Below are 25,411 nucleotides of genomic sequence, written 5' to 3' on the forward strand. Positions count from 1 at the left end.
ATTGTATCTCTATTCTTTGATGATTTTGTTGGAGTCTTACGTCAACGGGGTCTTTTGTATTTCAAATGGAGCCTACTCTAGTGAATAAGGAACGGGAGTTGATGAGCAAGGAGTCAATTATGTTTTGGATGAGAGAGTATGGTGTCATTGGTTCACTCGGCTCTGTTTCTTTGGAGTTCTTGCTGGCAGAGGGTACATTGGTACTATTATGAGAAATGTTTTGAATTCAAAGGATTACACTGCCTGAGGAGTTTTGTCTGTGGCGTTGATGGTGTTGATAGTGTTATGGTATTGATAGCAGTTGATATTATGGTCAGAGAAACAATTGGGGACAGGGGCTGGGACGGGCTGGGGGATGGAAAGAAATCTATGAATTGGTTGAATGTAATCTTTGCATGCAGCAACAAGGAGCAAGGGAAATAGTGAGGGGAATCTGTTGAATGTGATTGGATGGATTTGAGGTAAGAACCAGTACCTAATGAGAGAATCAAGGGAGGGATGCAATGTGGTGAAAGGTATACTTAGGGACTGTCTGCTGTTCATGTGACTTTTACTCTTCCTATTTTCTTTGAGTAAAGTACGTACTTGAGACGAGAATGAAAAATAGTGGAAGAAATACATTATGTTTTGTTAAGGTTTGACATGTTGATCATACCGGTCGGTAGTTGACAAAGAGTTGACCTATCGCAACCATGGACTTCTTTTGAATGATGGACTAGATTCCTGCAATCCCCCCATACTTGAAGATCGCCTATAGCTAGGTATTACTAGCAATGACCAGGTACACAGGCTCGACAGGAAGACAGGTAAATATAACAGGCTGAGTCAGACACGTGACAGGTACATACATACCAGGCTCAGCCAGGTAGTGAACCTTAGGTCAGGAAATGGTCGAAGCGTTGAGAATCTTTTGGTTACCTAGGCAATCTCTTTCCCTTGAATGCACTGGGGTAATCGGGTATGGATTAGTAAGAGTCAGGTGTGGATGTAACAATATCGCTCACTTGTTTCATGTGAAAATTGGTAATTGAATAACCGGCCCGGTTTCTTGGGATTTCTTATCAGTTCCCTCCACCAGTGCTCCTCCCCCTTCGATCCCGCTTTTCATACAATCATTCGCCCGCATTGTTAGCTTCACCCCTGGAAACATTCTATTATTACTCACCGCACTCCTGTACACCTACTGGGTAATTACATAGTGCGCTAGTCCTTCCTCCCAAGCCTTCTCTCCAATCTGAATCTAAACTCATTTTTCCTTAAAGCCAAATTAGCCAATTCATTCAAATCTTTGCATTCTCATTCATCATCCGTCCATCCACCTTTTTCCCAAAATCCCCACTTTCTTGCGCATATCATACCCAGTACCTGATGGTTAAGGTAGCTGCAGCAAGCATTGATCAATTTACATTACATTGACATTTAATTACACTTCGCGTTTGATCAACTGCATTTAAACTTATTCTCCAGGAGTTAAAAAACGAGATATTCTTCTCGTTTTGCGATCGCGACGACGGCGTGGCTCTCAATCTTATTAAGCTCCCGCTTTCCCGAAGTTAAAAAAAAAGTTGAAGCCGAAAGTTTTCAACGATCAACACACGCACACTACCCAACTATCCCTTCCATCGACAATCAACCTCTCAACTTTCAACAACATCAATTACATCAAAATGACAGAGGTTTCCTCTACCAGACTTTACTTGGGGAATCTCCCTCGCAGTGGTAAGCTGATCCAACATCTTTAATTGACATGCGACACCCATACGATCCATTTACTAACCATTTCTACTTCTCAATAGCCACCAAAGCTGATGTTGAAGCTCATTTCAACACTCATGGCACTGGCGAAATCACCGAGATTAAACTTATGAATGGTTTCGGATTCATCGAATACAAAGATGCAATGGATGCGCGCGATGTCGTTCCTGGTAAGGAAATCAACAATTACACCAAATCATCTCGATCCCGAACATAATTAATAACTTCTTCTTCTTCACAGCCTTCCACGGTTCCGACTTTATGGGCGAACGCTTGACTGTACAATTTGCTCGCGGTACTCGTAATAGAGATACCTTTGCCAATAATCCTGAGCGAACTGCTCCTCGTCCCAGACGTACCCCTCATCGAATGCAAATCTCTGGACTTCCAGGTGAGACCAGCTGGCAGGTCTGTTTACCCCGTTCCTTCATCCGGACTCATGGATCCCAATCATTGCTATTTGGACTATATACCACATCATAATCGTTTTGGACGCCTTCCCTCTAAATATACCGTCACTGGCCAAGTTACCATTGTAATCCTGGTCAGCGACGCGCTTGTCATGGAATTTGTGTCTTTCACACCATAACAATATGCAAGTGCATTTGCGCGGGCGACTAGGATTTCATGGACATATACAAACGTTAATCGCTATTCGCCCTTTTTATCATGTCACGACTTCCTTTTTGCTATCATTGCTTGCTATTGCCCTTGCATAACCGGATCGTGGTCATTGTGGCGCTGGAAAGATGGTCTACCTCTGGAAGATGAATCTGCGCTATCTTTATTAAAGAGAGATTCCTGGCTACTAATTCGAGGGCAACATCCATCCTTTGGCATTCATAAAGCTCAACAGTCCAGGACAACAACTTACGTGGATTTCTGGATATAGGATCTTAAAGACTTCGCTCGTCAATCTAGCCTCGACGTCGTTTATTCGGAAACTGGTCGCGACCGTGATGGTAAAGGGTAAGTGACTTTTGGATAATTTAGATTGGATAACTATTAACTTTTGACTAAACAGAAGCTTTGTCGAATTCGAAACCGCTGCAGATTTAAAGACTGCCGTCGAAAAGCTCGACGGCCGTGAATTTAAAGGTGCTCGAGTCACTTGCACTGCTGATGTGAGATCTATTCCATTTCCTAATTCACACATCTCAACCTAGCATTCGCCATCGAATACCTTTTCCCGATGATACTAACGAGATTAAATAGACCCAACCTGATATCCCACGTGATCGTGCTAGATCTCGATCCCCAATGCCTCGAGGACGACCTTACCCCATTGATGATTATGATCGACGTGGTCCACCCCGAGGTTACAGTCCTCGACGTGATGCCTATCGCGATCGAAGCCCACCTCGTCGTGCTTATTATGACGATGATCGTGGTCGTTATGGTCGTTCTCCACCACCTAGACCTCGTGGTCCAATCGATGATTACCTACCACCACGTCGTGGAGGGTTTGATGATCCTTATCGTCGCGATTACCCTCCAGCTGACCCATACGTCAATGGACATGGTAGACCACCTTATGATCGTCCTCCTCCAAGAGATTACCCACCAAGAGATGCCGGATATGCTGACGACGGATACCGTCGTGGCCGCTACTGGTAAATCATCCTTTCCAAATCGGTTGCAAAAGCAACCATTTGGATTCTGCTCACATAACATAGATTTTTAATGACAACCGGGTGGGATATGAAATGTTCTTCTATTGATGATTCACAGTGAACAGGCCAAGGGGCGTTTTGAGGTAACGTCTTTAGGTCTTCTCACGTAAGGTTATGATGTGAATACACGGATTTCGCTAGTTGGCTCTATTCAATCTTGTTATTTTTCATTTGCTCATTTAAAAGCATACCCGGGGATCGTTCTTTTATCACTTGTAACATGAGGACATGCTTTTTCTTTCAAGGGGTGAACACGACTTTGAATTGTGATTCTCACCCTTATGACATGTATTTTAGAAATCAATGGCTATTTTATTTGCGAATTTGATGTGATCCGTGCTTTGTGAGATTTCTGTGATGGTCATGCTCGATACAAGTAAGATATATATTCAAAGGGCCTGCCTATTACCGGTATGTACTTGGAAAGAGATATATATATATATATATAACGTGTAGGGGAAAATATATTGCACCCAAACTATAATGGACACTTGCGAGTACAGAGAAGTCAGGAAGACGATTGATCGAATAGGTAGAGCAGGGGGGTATGGGAGGAACGATCAGCTAACCAAGATGTATTTATTGTATATATTCACTCGGTATCCAGCAAGCAGATAGGTAGGTGAGTAAGAGGACGTGTAAGTAGGTAGGAAGGTAAGTAGGTGGATGAGTATGTATACTCTGAAGATTGCTTAGGTATCTTAGCAGATAGTCTTTGCAAAGATTTGAGTATTAATAAGTTAGACAAATGGAATGAGATGAGCTGAATGAGCTGGGTGAGTAGGTTGGATGAAAGTTGAAGAAAATGATTGAATTTCTGAAAATACTAGGTAGGTATTCAGAGGTCGTTCCTTTTCTCGACTTCGGCCCTCGGGTGATGGCAATCTCCATGTCCATGTCTATGATGTCCATGATGTGCCAAAGTACCGTACCGAACTCCATTTTAAAGTTTGGACGAGACGGAGATAAGACGATAAGACTATTCCACCGTTCGCATTCGCTTTTTTTGGTGGTCCTTGCTTGTGTCTTGAAGTGATGTATCATGTATGTACGTAAATAATTGTAAAGTATAGTAGAGTAAAGTGTAGGTAAAGAATATACATACAATTAAATACTATACCATATGAGATGATACATACCCAGTAGCTGGCAACGCAATTCTCGTCAGCCTATTCATCTAGATACCTGGGTATTGAGAGTAAGATTGATTCAGATTGGGAAGTATTATTTTCCATATATTTCGTATAAAACTCATCTACTTCTTCCCTTTGTTCATTTCTTCCCTCTCTCTTTTTTCTATACATACAAATGCGCATCTCTCCCCTCAATTCCCTCCTCAAGCTTCGGCATCGTCCACGACAACTAACACGACTGCGCAAAATATCATCAACATCATCATCCTCTTCTTCCTCGACCAATTCCAATCCATCCACGCCCAACCCCAAATACACTCTTAAAGCCATGTCAGGCTCTGTCATAGGCGCAACGCTCTTTGCGGCCAGTATGAGTAGTCCGGCAGCGCTAGACAAGATCCCGGAACATGCGAAGGAGAAGAGACATCATTTGAAGGAGGGAGAGGGGAAAGGGTTTACGAATCCATGGGATTCGTGGAAGGAGATGGGGTTCTTAGGGATTGGGATGGCTATGGCTAAGTAGGTTTTTTTTCTATTTGTTTCGAGAGGAGGGAGTGGGAAATGGATGAATGAATAAGTGATGGTTCAATTGGATCTATAGGAGACCAATTGAAGTGGGAGGGCTTTTGTGTTGATGGTTTTGTTGATTTTGGTGTATTGTATCCATATATCCTACTTCCATCACAGTGGTCTCCGTGGACGGACAGAAGATGTTGAGGGAAGTTTCCTTGTCAACGTCTCCATTACTTTTGGTGGCTCTTTCTAAAATATTCTGCCTCCACGGCAGTGGCCCCCGGAGGGCCAGCGGAGCGTCATTTCGAGCACAAGGAGAGTGTATGGATCTAATGGGACTATCGAAGAATTATTTATTTACTCGAATACATTAGCAAACTCTTGCTAATCACATTGTTCTATCTTGCAGAGCCAAGCTATCCGGAGAATTCGGCACACCAGATACAACTCCTCCAACGGTTCCCGTCATAAAACCTACCTTCCTACCTACTCGTGCTACATCTTCCCTCCGTGCAACTTGGCTCGGACATGCCTGTTACTATGTCGAATATCCCTCCGGTCTACGTGTACTTTTCGATCCTGTCTTTGAAGAACGTTGTTCACCATTTTCATTTATGGGCCCCAAACGCTATACACCTATCCCTTGCAAGTTATCTGAAATTCCAATTGTTGATTTTGTGGTTATAAGTCACAGTCATTATGATCATTTAAGTCACCCTACAGTTATGGAAATACATAAAAGTCATCCAAACGCACAATTCATTGTAGGATTGGGATTGAAGAAGTGGTTCAAGGAATGTGGAATTGAGAATTGCGTGGAGATGGATTGGTGGGAAGATATCGATGTTACTCTATCTCCTGTGACAGGAGAGAAACGTATTTCCACTTCCTCCCAAACATCTTCCAAGAATTCTCCACCACCGTCACCCCCTTCTTTATCTCCCACATCCATATCTCCCATCACAGCCCGCATAAGTTGTCTTCCCTCACAACATACATCCGCACGTACGGCCTTTGATAAAGGACATACACTGTGGTGTTCATTTGCTGTTACTTCCAACTCGAAATCTGTTTGGTTTGGTGGAGATACTGGCTACCGAGCTGTTCCACAAGTTCCTAAAGGAACTGATGATTATGGACCTGAATATCAACATTTACCTATTTGTCCCGCGTTTAAAGAGATTGGAGAATTAAGAGGTCCTTTTGATTTGGGACTTATTCCTATCGGTGCTTATGGTATGTTTTTGATTTTCTTTCAGTTCAACTCCTCTACTTCCCTCCTCGTGTGGGAAGAATGACAAGCTCCATTCTCTTTCTCGTCATGCTTTACACACTTTTCACGGCTCCCTATCTCCTTTCCTTCACACCTCTAAACTAACATCTTCCTCTAGAACCCCGTCACATTTTCTCTCCCATGCATGCTAACCCCTTTGATTCGGTAAACATATTCCTCGATACCAAATGTAAACGTGCTATGGGGATTCATTGGGGAACATGGGTTTTGACACCTGAAGCAGTTATGGAACCACCTCAATTATTGAAGAAAGCCTTGACTTGGAAGAATATACCTGAGACGGGAGTCTTTGATGTTTGTGATATTGGGGAGAGTAGAGAATTTTAGGGTAGATTGGAGTTAGAAGGTAGATGATGATGTCATTTGTGATTGTTTGAATTGGTTGTACCAGTACGCGGTACGGTCATTTGATACGCGATTTAATAAATACATTTGAATATAAAAAATTCAATTGTCTAGTATTCTGAATAGCAGTAGGATTCAATTGTTATCCTTATTTTAAAACTTAATTATAAGAGTATTATATATCATGGAACAATCATTAGGTAATTATCGTATCTACATGATAATTACAACGGCACCTACCTAGGTACCGTACCTACATCCAACGGTTGGAAAGCTACCCCGCATGTTCGATGATCTCCCGATCCATGGAATTTCCTCTAAAAGCTTGACATCCATCATTCTTGAGTCTTCAACGGTGATAGGCATATTATATTATATTATATTATATTATATACTTCCAAGGTTCGTATGGACTACAAATATGATTTATTCATTGGATTTATCTGTGTATTACTATCTTGTTATGAATTAACCCAATCTTTATTTCCCGACGTCTTCAACATATACGATATCTATCTACGAGTATCCTCAATTAATCCCTTGTCAATTAAAAATGTGATACTTTTGCTCCATTGAAATTTGTCGCCCTCCTCCAAACCCCGAGACTAAGACCGTGGGAGGTTATTCGGTCTCGGGGTTTATTTATAAGCAAAATATACGATGTGAGACCCTCTTCGCTTTATCATCATCGTCATCATTACACGTAGCTACGCACTTGTTTGGATGACATAGACGTAGACATCGAACGGAATAATCCCATTGTACGAATACTCAACTAGTGCCTAGGTATATAAATCGACCCCTCTAAAAGTGTTCAATTCTTTGTTTCATTTCACCTCCCTCCTTCTTCCCTCCTTCCTTCCTTTCCTCATGTTCAAAACATCCCTCAATCGACTCTTCCAATCTTCTAGTAAAAAATACATCGCTTCTCCGTCTCGTTTGACACCTACATTCCACGCCACCACACGAGCCATGTCATCCTCCGACTCCCCCAACAGACCAAGCGGTCTCATCGCCACATCCGGCATTGAGCTGCTCACGTGGGGAACCCCCAATGGACATAAAATCAGCATCTTGCTTGAAGAGCTCAAAGCCGCCTATGGAAAGGAATACACGTATCAAGCGATTAACATCATGGAGAATATCCAAAAGGAAGAATGGTTCACGAAGATCTGTCCGAATGGCAGGATTCCGGCGATTGTGGATCATGATCGTAACGGCTTTGCGGTGTTTGAGGGAGCGGCCATTCTGGCCTATTTGACGAGGAATTATGATGTTGAGAGGAAGTTTAGTTTTGAGGAGGAGGAGGATAGGAGTAGAGTTGAGCAGTGGGTTGCTTGGCAGTGAGTTTTTTTTATAGTTATTTTATCTCTTCATTTCTCTGTTCATCTTCCTTCTTTTGATTTGTCTTCTTTCCTGAGAAGGAGCAGGGAACACTAGAAAAATCAGATAAAGAGAGTACATCCAGCTAACAAAATTCAGACATGGCGGTCTCGGCCCCATGCAAGGCCAAGCAAACCACTTCTACCGTCTCGCCAAAGAACGCATCCCCTACCCAACCCAACGATACATTGGCGAAAGCGAGCGTCTCTACGGCGTCCTGGACGCCCACCTCGCCGACCGCGAGTACATCGTCGGTCCCGGGAAGGGAAAGTATAGTATTGCCGATATTGCGAATTTCAGCTGGGTCAACGTGGCTTATTTCGCGGGGGTGGATTTGGCGAAATTTGTGAATCTGGAGAGCTGGTGGAAGAGGATTAGTGAGAGGGAGGCGGTGAAGAAGGGGATTCGTGTGCCGAGTGAGAGTCGATTGGTTAATGAGGCCTTTAAGAAGAGGCTGGAGGAGGATGCAGAGTTTAGAGAGGGAGAAGAGAAGTTGAAGAAATTGGGGGAGGAGGCCAAGGAGAAGTATGGGTATAAGTATGCTTCGCCTTGATTTTGTCTTGGCTGGGGGTGAATAGGTTATTTGGATGCGTGGATGCATGGATGCATGGAATGTGATATTTCGAGAGGGAGAAAGAGAATAAAAGGTCTATTATAATAATAAAATTTAACATAGATTTGATTTGATCTGACTCCTGAACATCCATCGCGGAAAATCAAGCAGTAAACAAACGTGATAATCAAGATCAGACCCATCTAACCGACCTTTAACTTTCTGATTGAAAAACGCAATCATAGTCATCATCATTGTTACAATCACCTCGACTAATGGGGGCAAGCCCCCAAACCCCCATTTGCTCGCTGCGCTCGATTATCCCTCATATAGTCAAACCTGGCTATATGGGCCTAAAATTTTCAAAGCCTAAATGCCCGTATGTAGAGGTTACTTCTGTATACAATTTCAGCCTTAATATCTAGTCTTATTTTATATTTTCAGTCTTCCTATTTTCACTAAATTTGTTATGTGAATCTACACTATACTACACCATACACCTACCTTACCAGTACACAAACCCAACTCTCAAGCCCAGCGAGCAAATGGGGGTTTGGGGGCTTGCCCCCATAGATATGGAGGGTTGATGGGCAGAGAAGTTGTTCTTTGTGGATGAGGGTTGGTTTGGGGGTATCGGTATATATGCTTGCTGTGTTTAAACCATTTTGATAAATTTATGGGAAATGCTTTGGTGTTTGTCGGATCTTTATGAGGGGGATTGATTATTATACTACTAGCTACCTACGAGATATAAAGCTTTTTGAGTTGAGAAGTAGGATCGTAGTTATGTTATAATAACCATGGATCCTTGTGGTTATTTATCCCATACCATACCAAAACATCTCATCTTTCTCTTTTCCGTTTATTTTCATATCCATTCTCTTTTATATATAATGCTCATCCTTACAGAGTACATCCACCCGAGGCACCGCATCCCCTCAATTCGCGTGCTCGAGTCTTTTACGGCTAAAATACGATTCATTCACATTCATTCAAATACTGGACTGGCTCATTCTGGATAAAAAAACGAACACACTGTAAAAGAGTAGAAGGTGGTAGGGTCGTAGAGTAGTCCTTCGCATATACCACAGAAAAGTCACTATAACATAGCACCTCAGATGGAGGAGAGGAGGGGGAGGCTCTACATAGCGCTTCACAAGACGTACTAGAAGTTGGGTGGGAACTGACTGACTGCTGTTTGTAAACTACAGGAAGAAGGACTATAAATACTAGCTACAGGAATAGACCACGTGACCAGCACAAGGTTCCGCTCACAACACCAAGCTTGTTGAAATCGAGATTTTTTTTAAAAATATTGTTAATTCAAAATTTAATAATAATTTGAAATCTAAAAATAAAATAAATAATCTAAAAATACCTTATAACTTATAAACTTTATTATAATATCTTTCAATTTAAAATCAAAAAATCGATTTTTAATTAAAATAAATAATTGTGGAAATAATACTATTTTTTTGGTGTGCCGTTTTATTTTGTTCAGAATGAGAGACTGGGTACCCCGCGATATCAAACCCACCTGGACCACCCCACACTACTCGTGCAACAAGGTTGTAATTCCGATGAGTACCTACTGCAGAGGAAAAGCTTATGCACACATGGCAATTGAGTGGTCATTCCTCCATTCGAATTTTCTAAACTTTATTTCGACTGGCTGGGATTTGTGTGGCTGGATTGGATTGCGAGGTTCTTCGCATGAGCTCCCGCAAGCATAAATCGTTCGTGCGGCATGATTCAATATTGCCGGTAATTTTAGTTCCATGTGTCTAAAATGATGTGCATGGGAATGGGGTGACTTAGATTTGTTGGTGTTTCTTCTTTTCTTACGTGGATTGCGTAAATCGAATGGATTGTGTAGATGTATGAGTATAGTTACATATATAGTGCAAGGATTATAGCAAGTGCTACTTTGGATGTTCAGTATGATGAGAAGTGTGTTGTGCATGTGTAGAAATTCTGGTATAGCTAGTGGCTTATATATTTGATGGGATAGCGCTTGAAATACTTTCTGGTGTATACTTTCCAAGTCGCCATTTTTGAGCAAGTCTCATCGGTTGTATAAGTGTGGCGGTGTGAAGATATTGAGCATTCAAGGACTTGTTGTCATCGGATTGTCGATACAAGTCTCATATTGTCGCTATTCACATATTGTATATCACCCATACATACATGTCCATGTGTTCAGAGTCACCTAGCAGGTGATCTTCCCTCAAACCAATCTTCTCCTTCTCGAGCTTCAAGTCTTTCTATTTGGAGGATTCCCTAAATACACAGTATTACGCTCGTCTTAAATTATCTTCTCTATCCTCCTCCAATCTCCGCACATTGGCGCAGTTCCACAACCTTTCATCTCGCTCTGGTTGGGTTCCCCTTAGACAAATATACTGAGCATTCATCGCCTCCGGATTATTCAAAATGTTACTGAGATCGGCAATCACAGCCTGCTACCTTATCACAACCGCTATCTCGTCACCAATTCAAATTAGAGAAAAAAATCAAACTTCTCTTGTAGATTTAGGATATGCTCAATATCAAGGTACTTTGTTAAGTTCAGGAATCACTCAATACCTAGGAATGCGATATGCATCTTCTCCTCTTGGTGATTTAAGATTCCGCGCCCCTCAACCACCTCAAAGCTCGAATACTATCCAAAACGCCCAAACGGTATGTAATTGATCACATGCCAGATCCGATATTCACTAATACTAACGTTCTCTGATAGTTTGGACCAATTTGTCTCGCTACGAACAATGGTCCCACCTCTTCACAATCGGAGGATTGTCTCTTCGTTAATGTGTGGGCACCGAGTACTGCTACACCGGCCTCTAAATTTCCAGTATGGGTCTTTATACAAGGAGGTGGATATATCTCCAATTCCAATGCCAACTTTAATGGCTCGACAGTAGTCAATACATCGAATAACGAAATTGTCTTTGTCAATTTTAACTATAGGGTTGGACCATTTGGATTTTTGACAAGCGAGAAAGTGAGAGGAAATGGTGATTTGAATGCTGGACTTCTTGATCAACGTTTTTTGTTACATTGGGTTCGGGATCATATTGCTCAGGTGTGTATAGATTTCTTGTTTACTTGTAAATATTAATGAAAGTATAGTTTGGTGGTAACCCGGATCATGTGGTAATTCATGGAGATTCTGCTGGCGGTGGTTCTGTCGCGCTTCATCTTACTGCATAGTGAGTCTACACATCTACAGAGATGCTCCTTTACTAACTCTATAAAAGCGGAGGAAGAAATGATGATCTCTTCATCGGTGCAATTGGCGAATCTCCTTTCTTCCCAACACAACCCCTCGTACCTGAATTAGAATGGCAATTCGATCGTTATGCGAATTCGGCTGGTTGTGGGTCAGCAGACGATGTACTCGCATGCTTAAGAACTCAAAGTACAGCGGTTCTTCAAGCTGCTAATGTTGCATCTCCGTATCCCGGGCAGAGTGGAAGTCCGCTTTTTTATTGGACGCCAACTATCGATGGGGATTTTATAAGGGACTATCCTTATGTTCTTTTTGAGACGGGATTGTTTGTCAACTTGCCGATTGTGTTTGGAGGTTTGTTGTTATATCTTCTCTAATCTTCACTGAGATGTTACTGACCAATTTTAATATATAGACGTAACAAATGAAGGTTCAGTCTTTGCCCCCAACGCCGCCTCTGCAAACGACATATCTACCTTTTTGAAAAACAACTACCCCGGTCTCACCTCCACAGATCTCAACTCCATCAACACACAGTACCCCCTCACCACCCCCCTCCCAAAACACAACGCATATTTTCCCTCCGCCTCCGCCGCCTACGGCGAAACGACCTTTGTCTGTCCCGCACTCTTCATCTCCACCCACCTCGCCACCTTCAACACCGCAAAGCAAGTCTGGTTCTACCGCTTCAACGTCCAAGACACGGATAACATCTCTGCCGGCCTCGGCGTCCCGCACGTCTTCGAACTCCCTGCCATTTTCGGACCCGGAAATACGCAGACCGGAGATGGAGGTAGCTATCTGAGCTACAATCGACAGATTGTGGGGGTCACGATGAAGTATTGGATTGCGTTTGTGAGGGAGCTGGATCCGAACCGGGGAAAGGATGCGGAGGCGCCGCATTGGGAAAATTTGGGAGAAGTGAGTGCGGCGGGGGGTAGGCTGCGGAGGTTGAAGATCGAGACGAATGGGACTGTGATGGAGGAGATTGAGGGGGGGTTGGTGGAGAGGTGTAATTTTTGGAGGGGGTTGGCGGGGAGGATGGAACAGTAGTTTGATTTTGGGGGATGCATGGGTTCGGGGTTGGGTTTTCGGTGACTTTGGTACTGGTATTGGGTTAGAAAGAAGATCGAATGGTAATTATGCAATGGGTTTAGGTATCTGGATGAATTCCATTACTCATATTGTTCAGAGATGGCGTGTCGATGATGCTACACGGGGATAGGATTAGGGAACTCGGCGGGTTTACAGGGACATTGCATCGGATTGGAGGCATTCTATGAATTAGGGTCTCGCTTTACCTACATTGCTGGCATGCATGATATTTGTACTTACATATTGATAATCAATGATTTCAACTTCAATCGCCTATGATGCTTTCATACGATATGATACGATATGATACGAAAGTAAGTGATGAGAAGAGATAGATGAGACGGATAACATTTATATAGACACCCATTGATGATGAGCGAGCACTTTAAAACGGATATGAGTCCTCACTTCTTATCAGGATAAATGAAGAGCTCACTGTCACCCACCCAATAAATTACCTTTCCACTCCTCCCCTCCTTCTATTTTCTCGCTTCACACTTGCGACACGCGGGATTCCCACACAATACCAGATGTGGAGATATATGTGACGGGTGATATACCTGCACAGAATATAGTAAGCGGATGAAAGGATCTAGAATATAGATGGGTCAGTCATTGTTAGTTCTTTATGATTTTGGGTTTTTCCCATGGGTCTGGGGTGATGAGATGACTGTGTGTTGGAACGATGTGGGTGGCATGGTGCTTGGAGCTTGGAGCTAGTTTGGAGGAACGATGATAATTGATCGTGATATCTATCATAAACTGGAGTTCATTGAACAACAATTGAATAAGGGCTCGTTTGATTGCAAAATCCGCGCTGAATCCGCTGAAATAATCCGCTCTTTATGCCATTACGGATTCCGTAATAATAGCAATTCATTTCAAAAAGAGTGGATTATTAATTTGTAGTTTTATAATTTATATATTAAATTTGTTAAATAATTTATTAAAATGAAAGAAAGTGGAATATATATATAATATATATATAAAATAAATAAAATAATTTGAATTTTCAATATATTATTATTATTTGAATAACTAAATAAGTAAATATGAAAATAGTTTCATTTAAATTTATATATAATTATAAATTCTAATTCAAAATAAACCTATAGCTTTAGATTTTATTCATTATAACTTTAGGTTTTATATACTAAAACTTTAGACTTTAAAGTTTATAGAGGTTTATAAAAAGAATAGATTATTTTAATAAATTTAATAAAACCAGCTTTTTCTAATTCTTGTTTTTAATCTATTTTTTTATTTTTTTATATAAATTTATTGAAAAACACAAATTATTTAATATTATTTTAGAATAATCTATTTCCTCCCTATTTCAAAATATATTAAATTTATTAAAATATAGATTATTCAATAGAATCCACAATTTAATATTCAAATATAAATTCAAAATCCGTTTTCAAAAAGCACGGAATATTTAGCGGATTCAGCGCGGATTTGTACATCCAAACTAGCCCTAACTTTTCATAGGATAGTAATGGGTTTTTTATTTGAAAAAAAGATAAATGAAGTGGAAGTCTTGATACCAATCTTTAAAGCTAAGGAAATAGTGTAGTTGTGGGAACTCTATGATCGTCTAAACTTCTACATCTGAAAAATTTCAACAAGAATTCATAATCTACACCTCACAACTTACTCCCCTCACTCTTCGCGCTAGCTCTCTTTGGTGGCCCCCCAACTCTTCTCTTCCATTCTTCGGAAAATGTCTGTTTTTCAATCAAGCTCTTTTTAGTCCATTCTATATATTCTTCCTGTTCTCTTCTCCACCTCTTTAACTCTTGTCCTATCCAGGGAGTCAAAGCATCTGCACATTGTACTGCTGCTTCTTGCGCCACAAGATGACCTATTCCTTCCAACACGACCTCTTTGACTTTTCCCTCTTTAGCCCCCCCGCTTCCTCCGTGTCCAGTGCCCGTTAAGGTTATTCTTTCAACCCGAGATTGGGGATAACACACGTCGCTTTTAGCACCGTAGATATAGAGAACCGAGGGACGGAGTTGCGGAAGTCGTAGAAGAGTATTGATTGGTTCTGGGCGATAAAAAGGATATTTTGATGGACTAGTCTCGTGTAGATCGGGGATGAGATCTGGACGAGTGATAGTTTTGCCATCTTCGGAGAAAGCTTCCCAAGATGGACGCATGAAGGAGAAGCATTCTTGGTGTTTGGTTGTGGTTAGGGTTGTGCTGCCTGATGGCTCATTGGGGTAGATGGTAGTCGGGGTTGAGCGGATGGCATATTGACACCAGCGGTCTAGGACGCGGGAATCCCATTTTGAGTATGCTTTTGATTTTTGGAAGGAGGCTTCGGCAGCGGCACGGGAGGGCCAGAGGTCACGGCGGAAGGTGGAGAGTTGATTGGGTGAGGTGGTACCGGAGGGGGTAGATGCATATTGTTGGATTACGGGATCGAGCATTATAAGGGTGGTTAAAAGACGGGGGTGCATGAGGGAGAGGTTGGTGAGCATATTGGCGCCGAAGGAATGACCGATTCCAATTATCGGAAGAGGCATTTGGGAACGGTAGGTATTGACCATGTGGAGAAGATCCCGGGCGTGATCTATCCATGATGCTGGAAGGTGTTAGATAGTACTGGATATGATAAGGATTCGTAGAATCAAGTTGAGTTAAGTGACTGGAAGAGAACCGTGATGTGATGTTAGGGACATATATGAATTGCGTTTCGACTTGGATGTAAAGGCCCTAGTAGGGATTCCAGTCTACGTCACAAAATCGACTCTTATGCGTGCAACTTGCAGGCCCCTCCGTCCACACTTGTAGAATCCGAAGGGCTACATTTCTGGATCATAGCTGACATCGCGGCAATGTAATAAAAAACAATCTATCAACCAAGAAAACTAGCACGTACGATCATTTCCCAATAATTGTTCATTTAGAACGCTACTAGCGCCTTCGTGAGCCAAATCTGCTATCCAAATACTTCGTATTTTAAAGCCATTAGCTTTTGCGCGTGCATGAACATCTTCCCATAATGGCTCGTATAATTCCTGTACATCTTTAGCTTGTGGGATTATTCAACCGCATGGGAAAGTCTACCTTTGGATAACCATTTGCATGAGCACCAATTATAGTCACATCTCCTGGTTGTGGATTGGGATTATCTCGGGGTATATATTGCTTGATTGCTAGACGTAATACATCTTCTTGGGTATTTGAGGTGGCGCGAGGGTATTCTCTAATGTGTTGACATTCGAGAGTGTGTTCCTTTACCTCGAAGATTGTGGAGTGCATGATGGGGTAAATGTGGGGGATAACCCTTATTTTGTTAGGTGAAAGGGGTAGATATAAATAGATAGATTGAAGGCACAGCAAAGTGAATGAAGTATCAATACTCTTTGAGCTTGATTTGAAGAATTGTATGTAAAGAATTGAACATTAGTTTCTGTTCATGAACAACAAAGCATGCATAGATTTGAGTACCAAGCCGGCATGCATTACAAGCCTCGGCCCCAGCCCGGTAACACTAGGTTAGCGGTAAAAGGGGGAAGCTGGAATTATCTACAGTAGTAGTTTTTAGTTTTTAGTTTTTAGTTTTAGTATAATTGACCATTTATCATTGGGCTGAAACATCCCGATACATCTTAAACACAAAGTTCCCCTGTTAATGAAGTTTAATCGATATTGCGGAAACCAAAGGCATGAAACGCTTAACCCCCTCGACTCCTAGACTTCTAAAGGTTGATCGCAGTGAGGGGGTGTAATCTCTCACGTGATTACCTGTCAAAACCAATCAGTTGACCCCTGTTGTTTTAGCGTGTTTTCTTAAAGTACGTGATTCTAGAAACGCGCATCAATCCGCGTTTGTCGATTTTGTAGATCAAACACAATTTCAACATTTCGACATTACAACAAGCAAACATTGTAGCAGTATTTATTACCAAGGCTTTAGCTACATTTCATACAATTTTTCTATTGTGCATGTAGATTTGTATCTCAATATGACTGAAGTAGAAAGTGGCGCCGCTCCGCTCCCCCTCTTCGATAGCTGTGCTATCACTATCATTGTGAGCGAAGAGCTTCCAATACCTCAAGCAAGACAGGTATACCTCGCCAAAACTATCCTTGATGTTTTTTTGTGTGTACTGACATGAATTGGTAGTTGAGAGAAATTCTTGAGGACAATGGTGCTTCGGCAGAGATTAAGAAAACAGACGATAGCATGAACTTGGAGGAAGTTACCCATATTATCTCTACTACAACCGACTTCGCATGTTATGATAAAGCAGGTCTCTTGCTTGTACCGGTCATTACACCTGAATGGGTCACACAATCTCTCAGCCGACGCAGACAAGCACCAATTCGTCCTTACACACCAGATGAACGATATATCTTTTCCAATGTCCACCTTACATGCGCAGATATTCCACAGGGCGATAAAGTTGCGATAATTGGTGCTACATGCGCTATGGGGGGGATGGAAAGTAATAGCTTAACAAAATTGGTCACTCATATTTGTGCTCTTAGTATGGATCATCCAAAGTGCCAGGCGGCGAAAGACAAGGGATTAAAATGCAAAATTGTCCTTCCGCAGTGGTAAGTGTTTCGACTTTGTCACATTTTCTCAACTAATCAAATATAGGTTTGATGATTGCTTGAAGTTAGGAAAACGCATAGACGAACGACCATATTTACTCCCAAATCCCGAAATATTCCTCTTAAACCCTGAAGATAGTCTGCCAATACCTTCCTCCTCACGACTTGAAGGTGCTACTGCAGCGCACTCAAACATGCTCGAGACTCCAACTGCTTCTCCTATACAACGTAAATTGGATGTTTTTAAGGATAAGAAGGTGATGTTGTCCAAAGACTTGGACCTTGGAAGCCGACTCACCAGATTACTTTCGGATCTCGTCGAACATGGGCAAGGTACAATTACAAACTCAGTACGTCAGGCTGATATGTTTGTTTGTAATTACCGGGAAGGTAGAAATTATGTCATTGCCTCTCGATCACCTTCAACTCACGTGGGTAATCTTTCATGGCTTTACTATATGATTGCTCACAATACATGGACAAATCCCACTCGGAGACTTCTTCACTACCCTATTCCGAAAGGAGGGTTACCAGGTTTCGAGAATTACAAAATAACACTCTCCAATTATGGTGGTGAGGCACGCATCTACCTTGAAAATTTGGTAAACGCTGCTGGTGGCGAATTTACAAAAAGCATGAAGCAAGATAATACACATCTGATCACCGCTCGAAAGGCTAGTGAGAAGTGTAACGCAGCTGCCGAATGGAATATCAACATGATCAATCACCTTTGGCTTGAAGAAAGTTATGCCAAGTGCGAGGTTCAGATATTAACGAATCCTCGTTATATTCATTTCCCTCCAAGAACAAATCTTGGTGAAGTTATTGGCCAAACTCAATTTGATCAAAAGGCTTTGGAGAGGAAATACTTTCCCAAAGATCCTACACCAGGTCCAAATAGTCCAAAGCCTTCCAAAATGAAGAATTTGACAATTCGAGATCGGGATGTAGATGGAGATGGAGATCACGATATGGATGGCGAAACTGAAGATGAGGGGGCTGAAGTAATCGCACCTCCTCCAAAATCTAAAAGCAAAGGCAAGGGAACTTCCACAAACTCTGTAGCCCCTACAAATGTTCTTTCTACACCGGCTGGCAAGAAGCGCACATCTTTGGACAAAGAAAACGATACCCCTTCATCGACTAGTAGTCGGAGCGCTAAGAGTAAAGCAATCAATGCCCTTCATCAATTGGCTCCTGATATTGCAAAGTACGAATTAGAGAAGAAGAGAAAAGGGCATGTATTTGGGGGTGATCGGGCTGCGAATAAAATCGAGAAGGAACGAGATTTGCAACGCAATTCGAGTCCAGTGGTAAAACATCAAGAAGATGATGAGGACAGTGACAGTGGTAGCGAGGAGGTTGATGTTCGCCCATCAAAGAAGGCGAAAACTGCATCAAAACCAGAAGTCCAAGTTCGCATGCTTGTTACTGGTTACAAGGCTTGGTCCAATCCGGACGCGCCAACTAAGGAGGATACAGATACTGTAAGTTAATTCATCTGTTGTGTCACGATCTTTACTAACTTTCATCAGAAAAAACTACGTAGTCTTGGCATCTCTCTGTGGACTGGTTATGGAAAGGTCAATATCATGGCTGCACCCAAAATGGTTCGAACTAGGAAATTTCTTGTCGGTCTCGCACATGGACCTACCGTCGTATCAGAGAAGTACATTGAGGCATGTATCAAAGCCGGGAAGATGCTGGACGTCGAAGACTTTCCATTGGTAGATGCAGAAAACGAAAAGAAGCACAATGTCAAGTTGAAGGATGCTTTGAAACGTGCGACAGTCAACAAAGGTCGACTTCTAAACACAATTCCAATATACTGTACTGTCGACATCGACAATGGCGTTGAAACTTATCGAGAAATCGCAGAAGTCAACGGCGCCACTTTTGGTACTTTCAAAGGACGTCCAACTATCAAACCTACCAAGCCGGAAGAAGATGATGGACCCCCAGAACCAGTTTACTTAATCAGCAGCGACAAGAGATCTGAACAAGCTCTCTATTCGAAGTTTGAAGAGATGGCTAAGGCTGGAAATATGGAGCCGAGGATTGTCAAAGTGGAATGGTTGTTAGATGTTGCTATGTCTCAACAAATCAAGTGGGACAGAAAATATTTGCTGAAGCGTTAATTTGAGAAAGTAGATGGTGAAGCTTCAATTGATGTTCTTGCTGGCGATTAGGGATGGCGATGTATTCATATACCTTTTGGACTTTTTGGTTGGATGGACGGATTACAAAAGAAAAGAAGCGATGTCCTTTGCAGGCCGGAGGTATTTTGGGAGCTAGCTGTAATATTGATATATCGGGTTGTATTTTAGCTTATGAGATACGTATATCACGAATTTTGTGTAAAACGAGTGTTCTTGATGCATTGCTTCTTCTAAAAGGTTTGTCTAGAGGGATAGTATGGCATCTTTAAGGGGCTGTAGCGAATTAAATGTCAATGTATTTGGGGTATCATGGTTCCTATCTTTTTATGTCTACAATCTTCATGTTCCTGACGCCGTGCTTCTCTCAGAGCGCTCGATGCTGAAGTCCAATTATTTCCATCAAATGATGAGATACGCATCATCGCTCAAGTATATGTGATGAGATTGAACATCAACACCACTTCTCACTCCTTTCACTCCTTTCATTCCTTTCCATCCATCAGCGTCGGCGTAGGCACATCGCCGAGCCCCTCCAAGAAAGCATCCGCCTGTTTTTTCGCTCTCTTCTCTCCCAACACCCTCCTCCTCTCCTCAATCTCTCTCTTCCTCTTCTCCTTCAGCCCTTCCCTCTCTTTCCTCCCCATCTCCGTCTCCCTCCTCATCCTCTCCAAATTCTCCATCTCCTCTTTCCTCATCTCCTCATCCTTCGAAAAGCTATAAAACCCCTGTCCTTTACTCCTCACCTCCTTATCCGCCTCGTAATGTTTCATCTCCGGCGGCGTCGCACTCCTATCTCTCTTCTTCGCCAACTCCTCCATTTTTTCTGCGGTTTCGGAATCCAGCGTCGATGTAAAAGCAGATGATTGGATAGTATCGCCGTAGATAAGTTGAGAAGGCTGGGCAGGACGAGCGGACATGCGCTCTAGTTCTTCTGCGCCAAGGAGGGCATTCCTACGCTGACGCTCGAGACGCTGCGCTTCTTTTTTGGTTACCTGGCGGAGACGACCAAATTCGTCTTCATATTCGACGAGTTGGTTATCTTCTGCGTTTGAAGCGCCGCCGCCAAAAGAATCATTGCTATCGGAGTCTTCATCCTTTTCACCTCCTTCAACCCATTTACGATCGAAATCTACGAGCCCTTCTGTTTCTTCGTTTTCATCTCCATCTCCGTTTCCGAGTCTTTCGTGATCACCGCGCTTTAAGCGCGAATAAATCTTTGCTTTTTCGGCAAGTCGTTTTTTACTCCTGTGGAGTGTATTATCATCTATTTTTTCTCCCTGGCCAGTCTTTCGAATCTGGGTATATATATTTCCATCCTCATCATCATCTAAATCTTTTGCGGCGCGTTTCTTGGTTCCTTTGTTGTGTGTTTTGAAGATGTCTTCTCTAGTTTTGGAGGGACGAGGACGACCGCGGGTGGTGGATGATGATGAAGACTCCTGCGTCTGAGAAGCGAGAAGTGATGAGAGAGTCGAGGAGAATGCTAGGTTTGTAGAAGAGGATAATTCTTTAGTAGAGGCGGAGTGGAGTTTAGGTCTTTTGAAATTGTAAAGATTATTAGGGTCGTTGGACATTTTGGAGGAATTATTGTTGTTGTAGTTGAAGGAGAGATGGAAGTAATACGATCATCGATTTGATGTATATTCTCGTAAGGCTGAGCTGAGGGAATCTGGGGAGCTCGAAATCGCGGCCTCGTCCATCTGTAATTGACCAATGGAAATTAGTAAAGTGGATATCAGAGAGAGGGGTATCAATATGTGCGAGATCGGATTATTGTGCATAGAAACAACCCCACCACCTGCAATCCTTCCGTAATTGCTCATTATTCATAACATTTTGATTCTTCAGTACGAGCAAGACATTTAACCTTATTTCAAACCAAATAATCTGCAATTGATCAATCTTCAATCCTCAATCTTAATCATCAACAAATCAAGTCATCATGGTAGCCAAGGAAATTTACGTTGCAGTGATTGGTATTAATCTCCAATCTTTGATAGATTAACATGAGCTCTAATTAGCTAATACTTGATTAGGTGCTGGTGGTGTAGGAAAATGCTTTCTATCTCAACTTGAGGCTCTTTCTCAACGATTTACCTCATCCAAAATATCCCTCATCTTCGTTTCAAGAAGCAAGAAAGTTCTCTACAGCCCAAAATACACTCCTCTTTCATACTCCAACCTCTCAAATACCCTCGCAGACTCCACACAAGAACCACTCTCTTTGCCAAAGATCATTGAATACTTAGCAGCTGCCCCTGCAAAGGTCGTCCTTGTCGACAACACAAGTTCGCAAGATGTCGCAGATGCATATCCACAAGTTTTGTCCAAAGGAATCTCAATAGTCACTCCCAACAAAAAGGCGTTTTCTGGATCATATAAATTGTGGCAGGATATCTTCTCCGCAGCTTCGTCATCTGGTGCTAAGGTGTATCATGAGAGTTCAGTCGGTGCTGGATTACCAGTTATCTCTACTCTGAAGGAATTGGTCGACACAGGCGATTCCGTAACTAAGATCGAAGGTGTTTTCAGCGGCACCATGTCCTTCCTGTTTAACTCATTCGCTCCAACCGAAGGTTCAGGAGGAAAGTGGTCTTCCGAGGTCGCTAAAGCAAAGAAGTTGGGTTATACTGAGCCAGATCCAAGAGACGATTTGAACGGTCTGGATGTCGCCAGAAAGCTGACAATTTTGGCAAGATTGGCAGGTCTTGAGGTTGAATCTCCAACTTCATTTCCAGTCCAAAGCTTGATCCCCAAGGAATTGGAGAGCGTTTCAAGTGGAGATGAATTCCTTCAAAAGTTGCCAGAATTTGATTCCCAGATGGAGGAAACAAAGGCTGCCGCCGAGAAGGAGGGTAAGGTTGTGAGATTCGTTGGAAGTATCGATGTCGCAAAGAAGGAAGTGAAAGTGGGTTTGGAGAAATTCGACAAATCTCACCCAATTGCCGCCCTCAAGGGAAGTGATAACATCATCAGCTTCTACACGAAGCGCTATGGATCCAATCCTTTAATCATTCAGGGAGCTGGTGCCGGAGGAGATGTAACAGCAATGGGTGTCACAGGTGATCTCATTAAGGTCCTCGAAAGATTGTCTTGAAATTCAGTTATAATACCATAAAAGTTGTTTGCTGTTTAATCGTCTACTATCGCGCCGCTATCTTTTCTTGGTTGCGCTGCTTCCTCTATTCCCTTCTTTATTCCCTCAGCCGTTTCCTCCAAGACTCCTGCTATATTGACTGTCCCATTCACTGAGGGCATTGTTAAGATTCTCGGTCGTCCTTGGCCATTTGGTCGTTCACTCAGGCTCGGTGCACGCGGTCGTGGTCTATCTCTTGCTCGCCCACCAAAATAAGGCATTTCATGGTGTACTAAGCGGAAAAGGTAGAAAATAATATCGAAGAGGAGAGTTAATAGCCAGGGTCCTATACACAGTATACCCAGTACAAACTATGTATGATATTAGTTCAGTAATCGAAGTCCCTGGTAGCAGATACCTACAAACGTGTTTCTAGCCCACACTTCGACAAACGCTAAACTTTCAGGAAGAATTGAGAACCACGGCATGTTATGTGAAAAGACTCTCAGGGAGCGAAGATCAAAAACTCTTTCCTTAAACGCTGAAAGATTGAATGAGCGATAATGCTGAGAATCCGTATGCAGTTCGTGTTTCTCTCTGGAAGCTGTAAGGAAATGCTTATTGTTGTTAAAGATGTAGTCGCCAAGTACGAGCCCCTCGAATCAGGTTGATGTGAGAGTAGAAAGCGAATGGTCGGTCCCTTCACATATCGATATATGGAATTTGAGAGGAATGGAGAGACAGCAGTGAGAAAGAATGAAGAATGAAGAATGAAGGATGGAATGGCTTAAATACTTCAATGCTTATGGTACGATACAAGCACATACCTAAAGAGATTGTATGCAATTGTATCAGCCTCTAGCCAAGAGCTGCATTCAAGTAATGGTATTGGTAACGAATGTGGATTTCATTCCTTGATGCAATTCTCGAGGTTTGTTGTAATATTGTAATTTATTGAGGTCGTCCGTCCTTCATAATGTAATGTTTAGATATAATATCCTGGGGATGAATAATGTTGTTATCGCAATCAGAATACTGCGGTGGCCCAAGATGACGATTAAAGTTACTAGGGGTAGGTACTAGGTAGGTATCATGGTGTCAATCACACCTACCCTTCCTAGGTACCCGTGGACCTTGTAGCTTCGTGTTTGACTGCTCCACAAGGGTTTAATGTAAATATGATAATATAGTAAAAATAATGCTAAAATGCTAAAATCCATAAACTCACGCCTCTGATTAACTAAAATGGACTCCACTATCCACTAACATTTTATTTTGTGCATCTGAGGTTCCATGCGAAAAAAAAAAAGTTCAGCCTTGAGCTTTTCCGTCATGCTAAAGCCTCGTTTGCACTACAACCACAGCCTCCCATCGTTTCGGACACTCGCTATTCCATTATATCAAGGAATACATCGTTGACTGTCAAGAAATTTTAGAAGTTCTACAATCGATATGGCAGGCCCACCGAATAAAAAGCAGAAACGGGAGGATTATAGAACTGCGAGAGAAAATGGCGAGGAGAGTAAGGAATTGCCAAAGAAGAAGTTCTACAGACAGAGAGCGCATGCAAATCCTTTCTCGGATCATCGTCTGGTATAGTACGTACGCTTGCCATTGCCATTGTAAGAGGCTTCATTGACTGGTATTAGTCCTGCTTCCCCAGCTCAGATGGATTGGGCTTCGCATTACCCCGCCTATGCAGAGTCCGCAGCGGCTTCTGAAAGCACAGAAGAACCTTCATCAATTTCAGACTCTAGTAGCCTCAAGAAGATGAAGCAAGATGTTGAAGTTGCAGACATTGGTTGTGGATTTGGTGGTTTGACAGTAGCTTTAGCTCCCAAACTACCAAATTCTTTAATTCTTGGTATGAATCACTCCTTACAATCACTTAACACAGCTCTAATCCTTTATAACCAGGCATGGAAATTCGAGCACAAGTCACAGAATATGTGCAAGAACGAATCAAAGCTCTAAGAGTTCAAGAAAAGGAATCTGGTCTATTTCAAAACGCTTCATGCATACGAGCCAATACCATGAAATTTATGCCAAATTTCTTCAAAAAACATCAACTGTCAAAGATTTTTCTTTGCTTTCCAGATCCTCATTTCAAAGCACGAAAGCACAAAGCCAGAATTGTATCGACCACATTAGCCGCTGAGTATGCTTACGTAGTTCGACCGGGAGGAATCATATATACTATCACGGATGTTGAAGACCTTCATAATTGGATGGTTACACATTTCAACGCACATCCTACTTTTGAGCGCGTTGCAGAAGAGGAGCAAGAAGCAGATGAATGTGTCAATATAATGAGAACGGAGACTGAAGAAGGAAAGAAGGTTACGAGGAATAATGGACCAAAATTTGTTGCATTATTCAAGCGATTGGAAGATCCTCCTTGGTAAAAGAGGGATGAAAGCAGATATCAAAATATCTTGAGGGAATGTCATCTACACCAAAAATGACTACAGAAGTCAGCCAATGGGAACTCATGTTGATTCCAGCTCTGACAAGGGTTGTAATGGTTGAAGGTCCAAAAGAGAAACCAAATGAACATATAATTCTAAAATTATGCCTACATTTCAATTCATTAATTGTCTATTCTCCCATTGTGAAAGGATTAATATG

General features: G+C 42.2%; 10 protein-coding genes across 10 annotated transcripts; 7 read left to right on the forward strand and 3 right to left on the reverse strand.

Moving 5' to 3' along the window:
* Positions 1-1,182: 1,182 nt before the first annotated feature.
* EAE97_002153 (uncharacterized protein) lies at positions 1,183-3,772 on the forward strand. The gene is made up of 6 exons (XM_038872664.1): positions 1,183-1,719; positions 1,797-1,925; positions 1,997-2,163; positions 2,648-2,724; positions 2,780-2,879; positions 2,971-3,772. The coding sequence occupies exons 1-6, from the start codon at positions 1,668-1,670 to the stop codon at positions 3,370-3,372; spliced, it is 927 nt and encodes a 308-aa protein (XP_038735870.1). The 5' UTR covers positions 1,183-1,667; the 3' UTR covers positions 3,373-3,772.
* Positions 3,773-4,520: 748 nt separating this feature from the next.
* Positions 4,521-6,889, forward strand: EAE97_002154 (uncharacterized protein). Its single transcript, XM_038872665.1, has 3 exons — positions 4,521-5,080; positions 5,484-6,310; positions 6,466-6,889. The coding sequence occupies exons 1-3, from the start codon at positions 4,737-4,739 to the stop codon at positions 6,693-6,695; spliced, it is 1,401 nt and encodes a 466-aa protein (XP_038735871.1). The 5' UTR covers positions 4,521-4,736; the 3' UTR covers positions 6,696-6,889.
* A 361-nt stretch (positions 6,890-7,250) lies between these two features.
* EAE97_002155 (uncharacterized protein) lies at positions 7,251-8,783 on the forward strand. Its single transcript, XM_038872666.1, has 2 exons — positions 7,251-8,056; positions 8,196-8,783. Exons 1-2 carry the CDS (start codon positions 7,584-7,586, stop codon positions 8,647-8,649), a joined length of 927 nt encoding a protein of 308 aa, XP_038735872.1. The 5' UTR covers positions 7,251-7,583; the 3' UTR covers positions 8,650-8,783.
* A 2,299-nt stretch (positions 8,784-11,082) lies between these two features.
* Positions 11,083-12,934, forward strand: EAE97_002156 (uncharacterized protein; the record flags this gene model as incomplete). Its single annotated transcript, XM_038872667.1, has 5 exons — positions 11,083-11,331; positions 11,390-11,734; positions 11,782-11,861; positions 11,910-12,235; positions 12,297-12,934. The coding sequence occupies 5 exons, from the start codon at positions 11,083-11,085 to the stop codon at positions 12,932-12,934; spliced, it is 1,638 nt and encodes a 545-aa protein (XP_038735873.1).
* A 1,688-nt stretch (positions 12,935-14,622) lies between these two features.
* Positions 14,623-16,246, reverse strand: EAE97_002157 (uncharacterized protein; the record flags this gene model as incomplete). Its single annotated transcript, XM_038872668.1, has 3 exons — positions 14,623-15,566; positions 15,864-16,002; positions 16,052-16,246. 3 exons carry the CDS (start codon positions 16,244-16,246, stop codon positions 14,623-14,625), a joined length of 1,278 nt encoding a protein of 425 aa, XP_038735874.1.
* Positions 16,247-16,953: 707 nt separating this feature from the next.
* EAE97_002158 (uncharacterized protein) lies at positions 16,954-19,902 on the forward strand (the record flags this gene model as incomplete). The annotated part of the gene is made up of 4 exons (XM_038872669.1): positions 16,954-17,055; positions 17,115-17,548; positions 17,595-19,035; positions 19,084-19,902. The coding sequence occupies 4 exons, from the start codon at positions 16,954-16,956 to the stop codon at positions 19,684-19,686; spliced, it is 2,580 nt and encodes an 859-aa protein (XP_038735875.1). The 3' UTR covers positions 19,687-19,902.
* Positions 19,903-20,189: 287 nt separating this feature from the next.
* On the reverse strand, positions 20,190-21,281 carry EAE97_002159 (uncharacterized protein; the record flags this gene model as incomplete). Its single annotated transcript, XM_038872670.1, has 1 exon — positions 20,190-21,281. The coding sequence occupies one exon, from the start codon at positions 21,279-21,281 to the stop codon at positions 20,190-20,192; it is 1,092 nt and encodes a 363-aa protein (XP_038735876.1).
* A 368-nt stretch (positions 21,282-21,649) lies between these two features.
* EAE97_002160 (uncharacterized protein) lies at positions 21,650-22,804 on the forward strand (the record flags this gene model as incomplete). The annotated part of the gene is made up of 2 exons (XM_038872671.1): positions 21,650-21,683; positions 21,744-22,804. The coding sequence occupies 2 exons, from the start codon at positions 21,650-21,652 to the stop codon at positions 22,802-22,804; spliced, it is 1,095 nt and encodes a 364-aa protein (XP_038735877.1).
* Positions 22,805-22,839: 35 nt separating this feature from the next.
* On the reverse strand, positions 22,840-23,271 carry EAE97_002161 (uncharacterized protein; the record flags this gene model as incomplete). The annotated part of the gene is made up of 2 exons (XM_038872672.1): positions 22,840-23,154; positions 23,206-23,271. The coding sequence occupies 2 exons, from the start codon at positions 23,269-23,271 to the stop codon at positions 22,840-22,842; spliced, it is 381 nt and encodes a 126-aa protein (XP_038735878.1).
* A 964-nt stretch (positions 23,272-24,235) lies between these two features.
* EAE97_002162 (uncharacterized protein) lies at positions 24,236-25,188 on the forward strand (the record flags this gene model as incomplete). Its single annotated transcript, XM_038872673.1, has 3 exons — positions 24,236-24,381; positions 24,433-24,647; positions 24,701-25,188. The coding sequence occupies 3 exons, from the start codon at positions 24,236-24,238 to the stop codon at positions 25,186-25,188; spliced, it is 849 nt and encodes a 282-aa protein (XP_038735879.1).
* Between the last annotated feature and the right edge of the window lie 223 nt (positions 25,189-25,411).

Source organism: Botrytis byssoidea, assembly GCF_014898295.1.
Source record: "Botrytis byssoidea strain MUCL 94 chromosome Unknown BBYS_004, whole genome shotgun sequence".
NCBI classification, from domain to species: domain Eukaryota; kingdom Fungi; phylum Ascomycota; class Leotiomycetes; order Helotiales; family Sclerotiniaceae; genus Botrytis; species Botrytis byssoidea.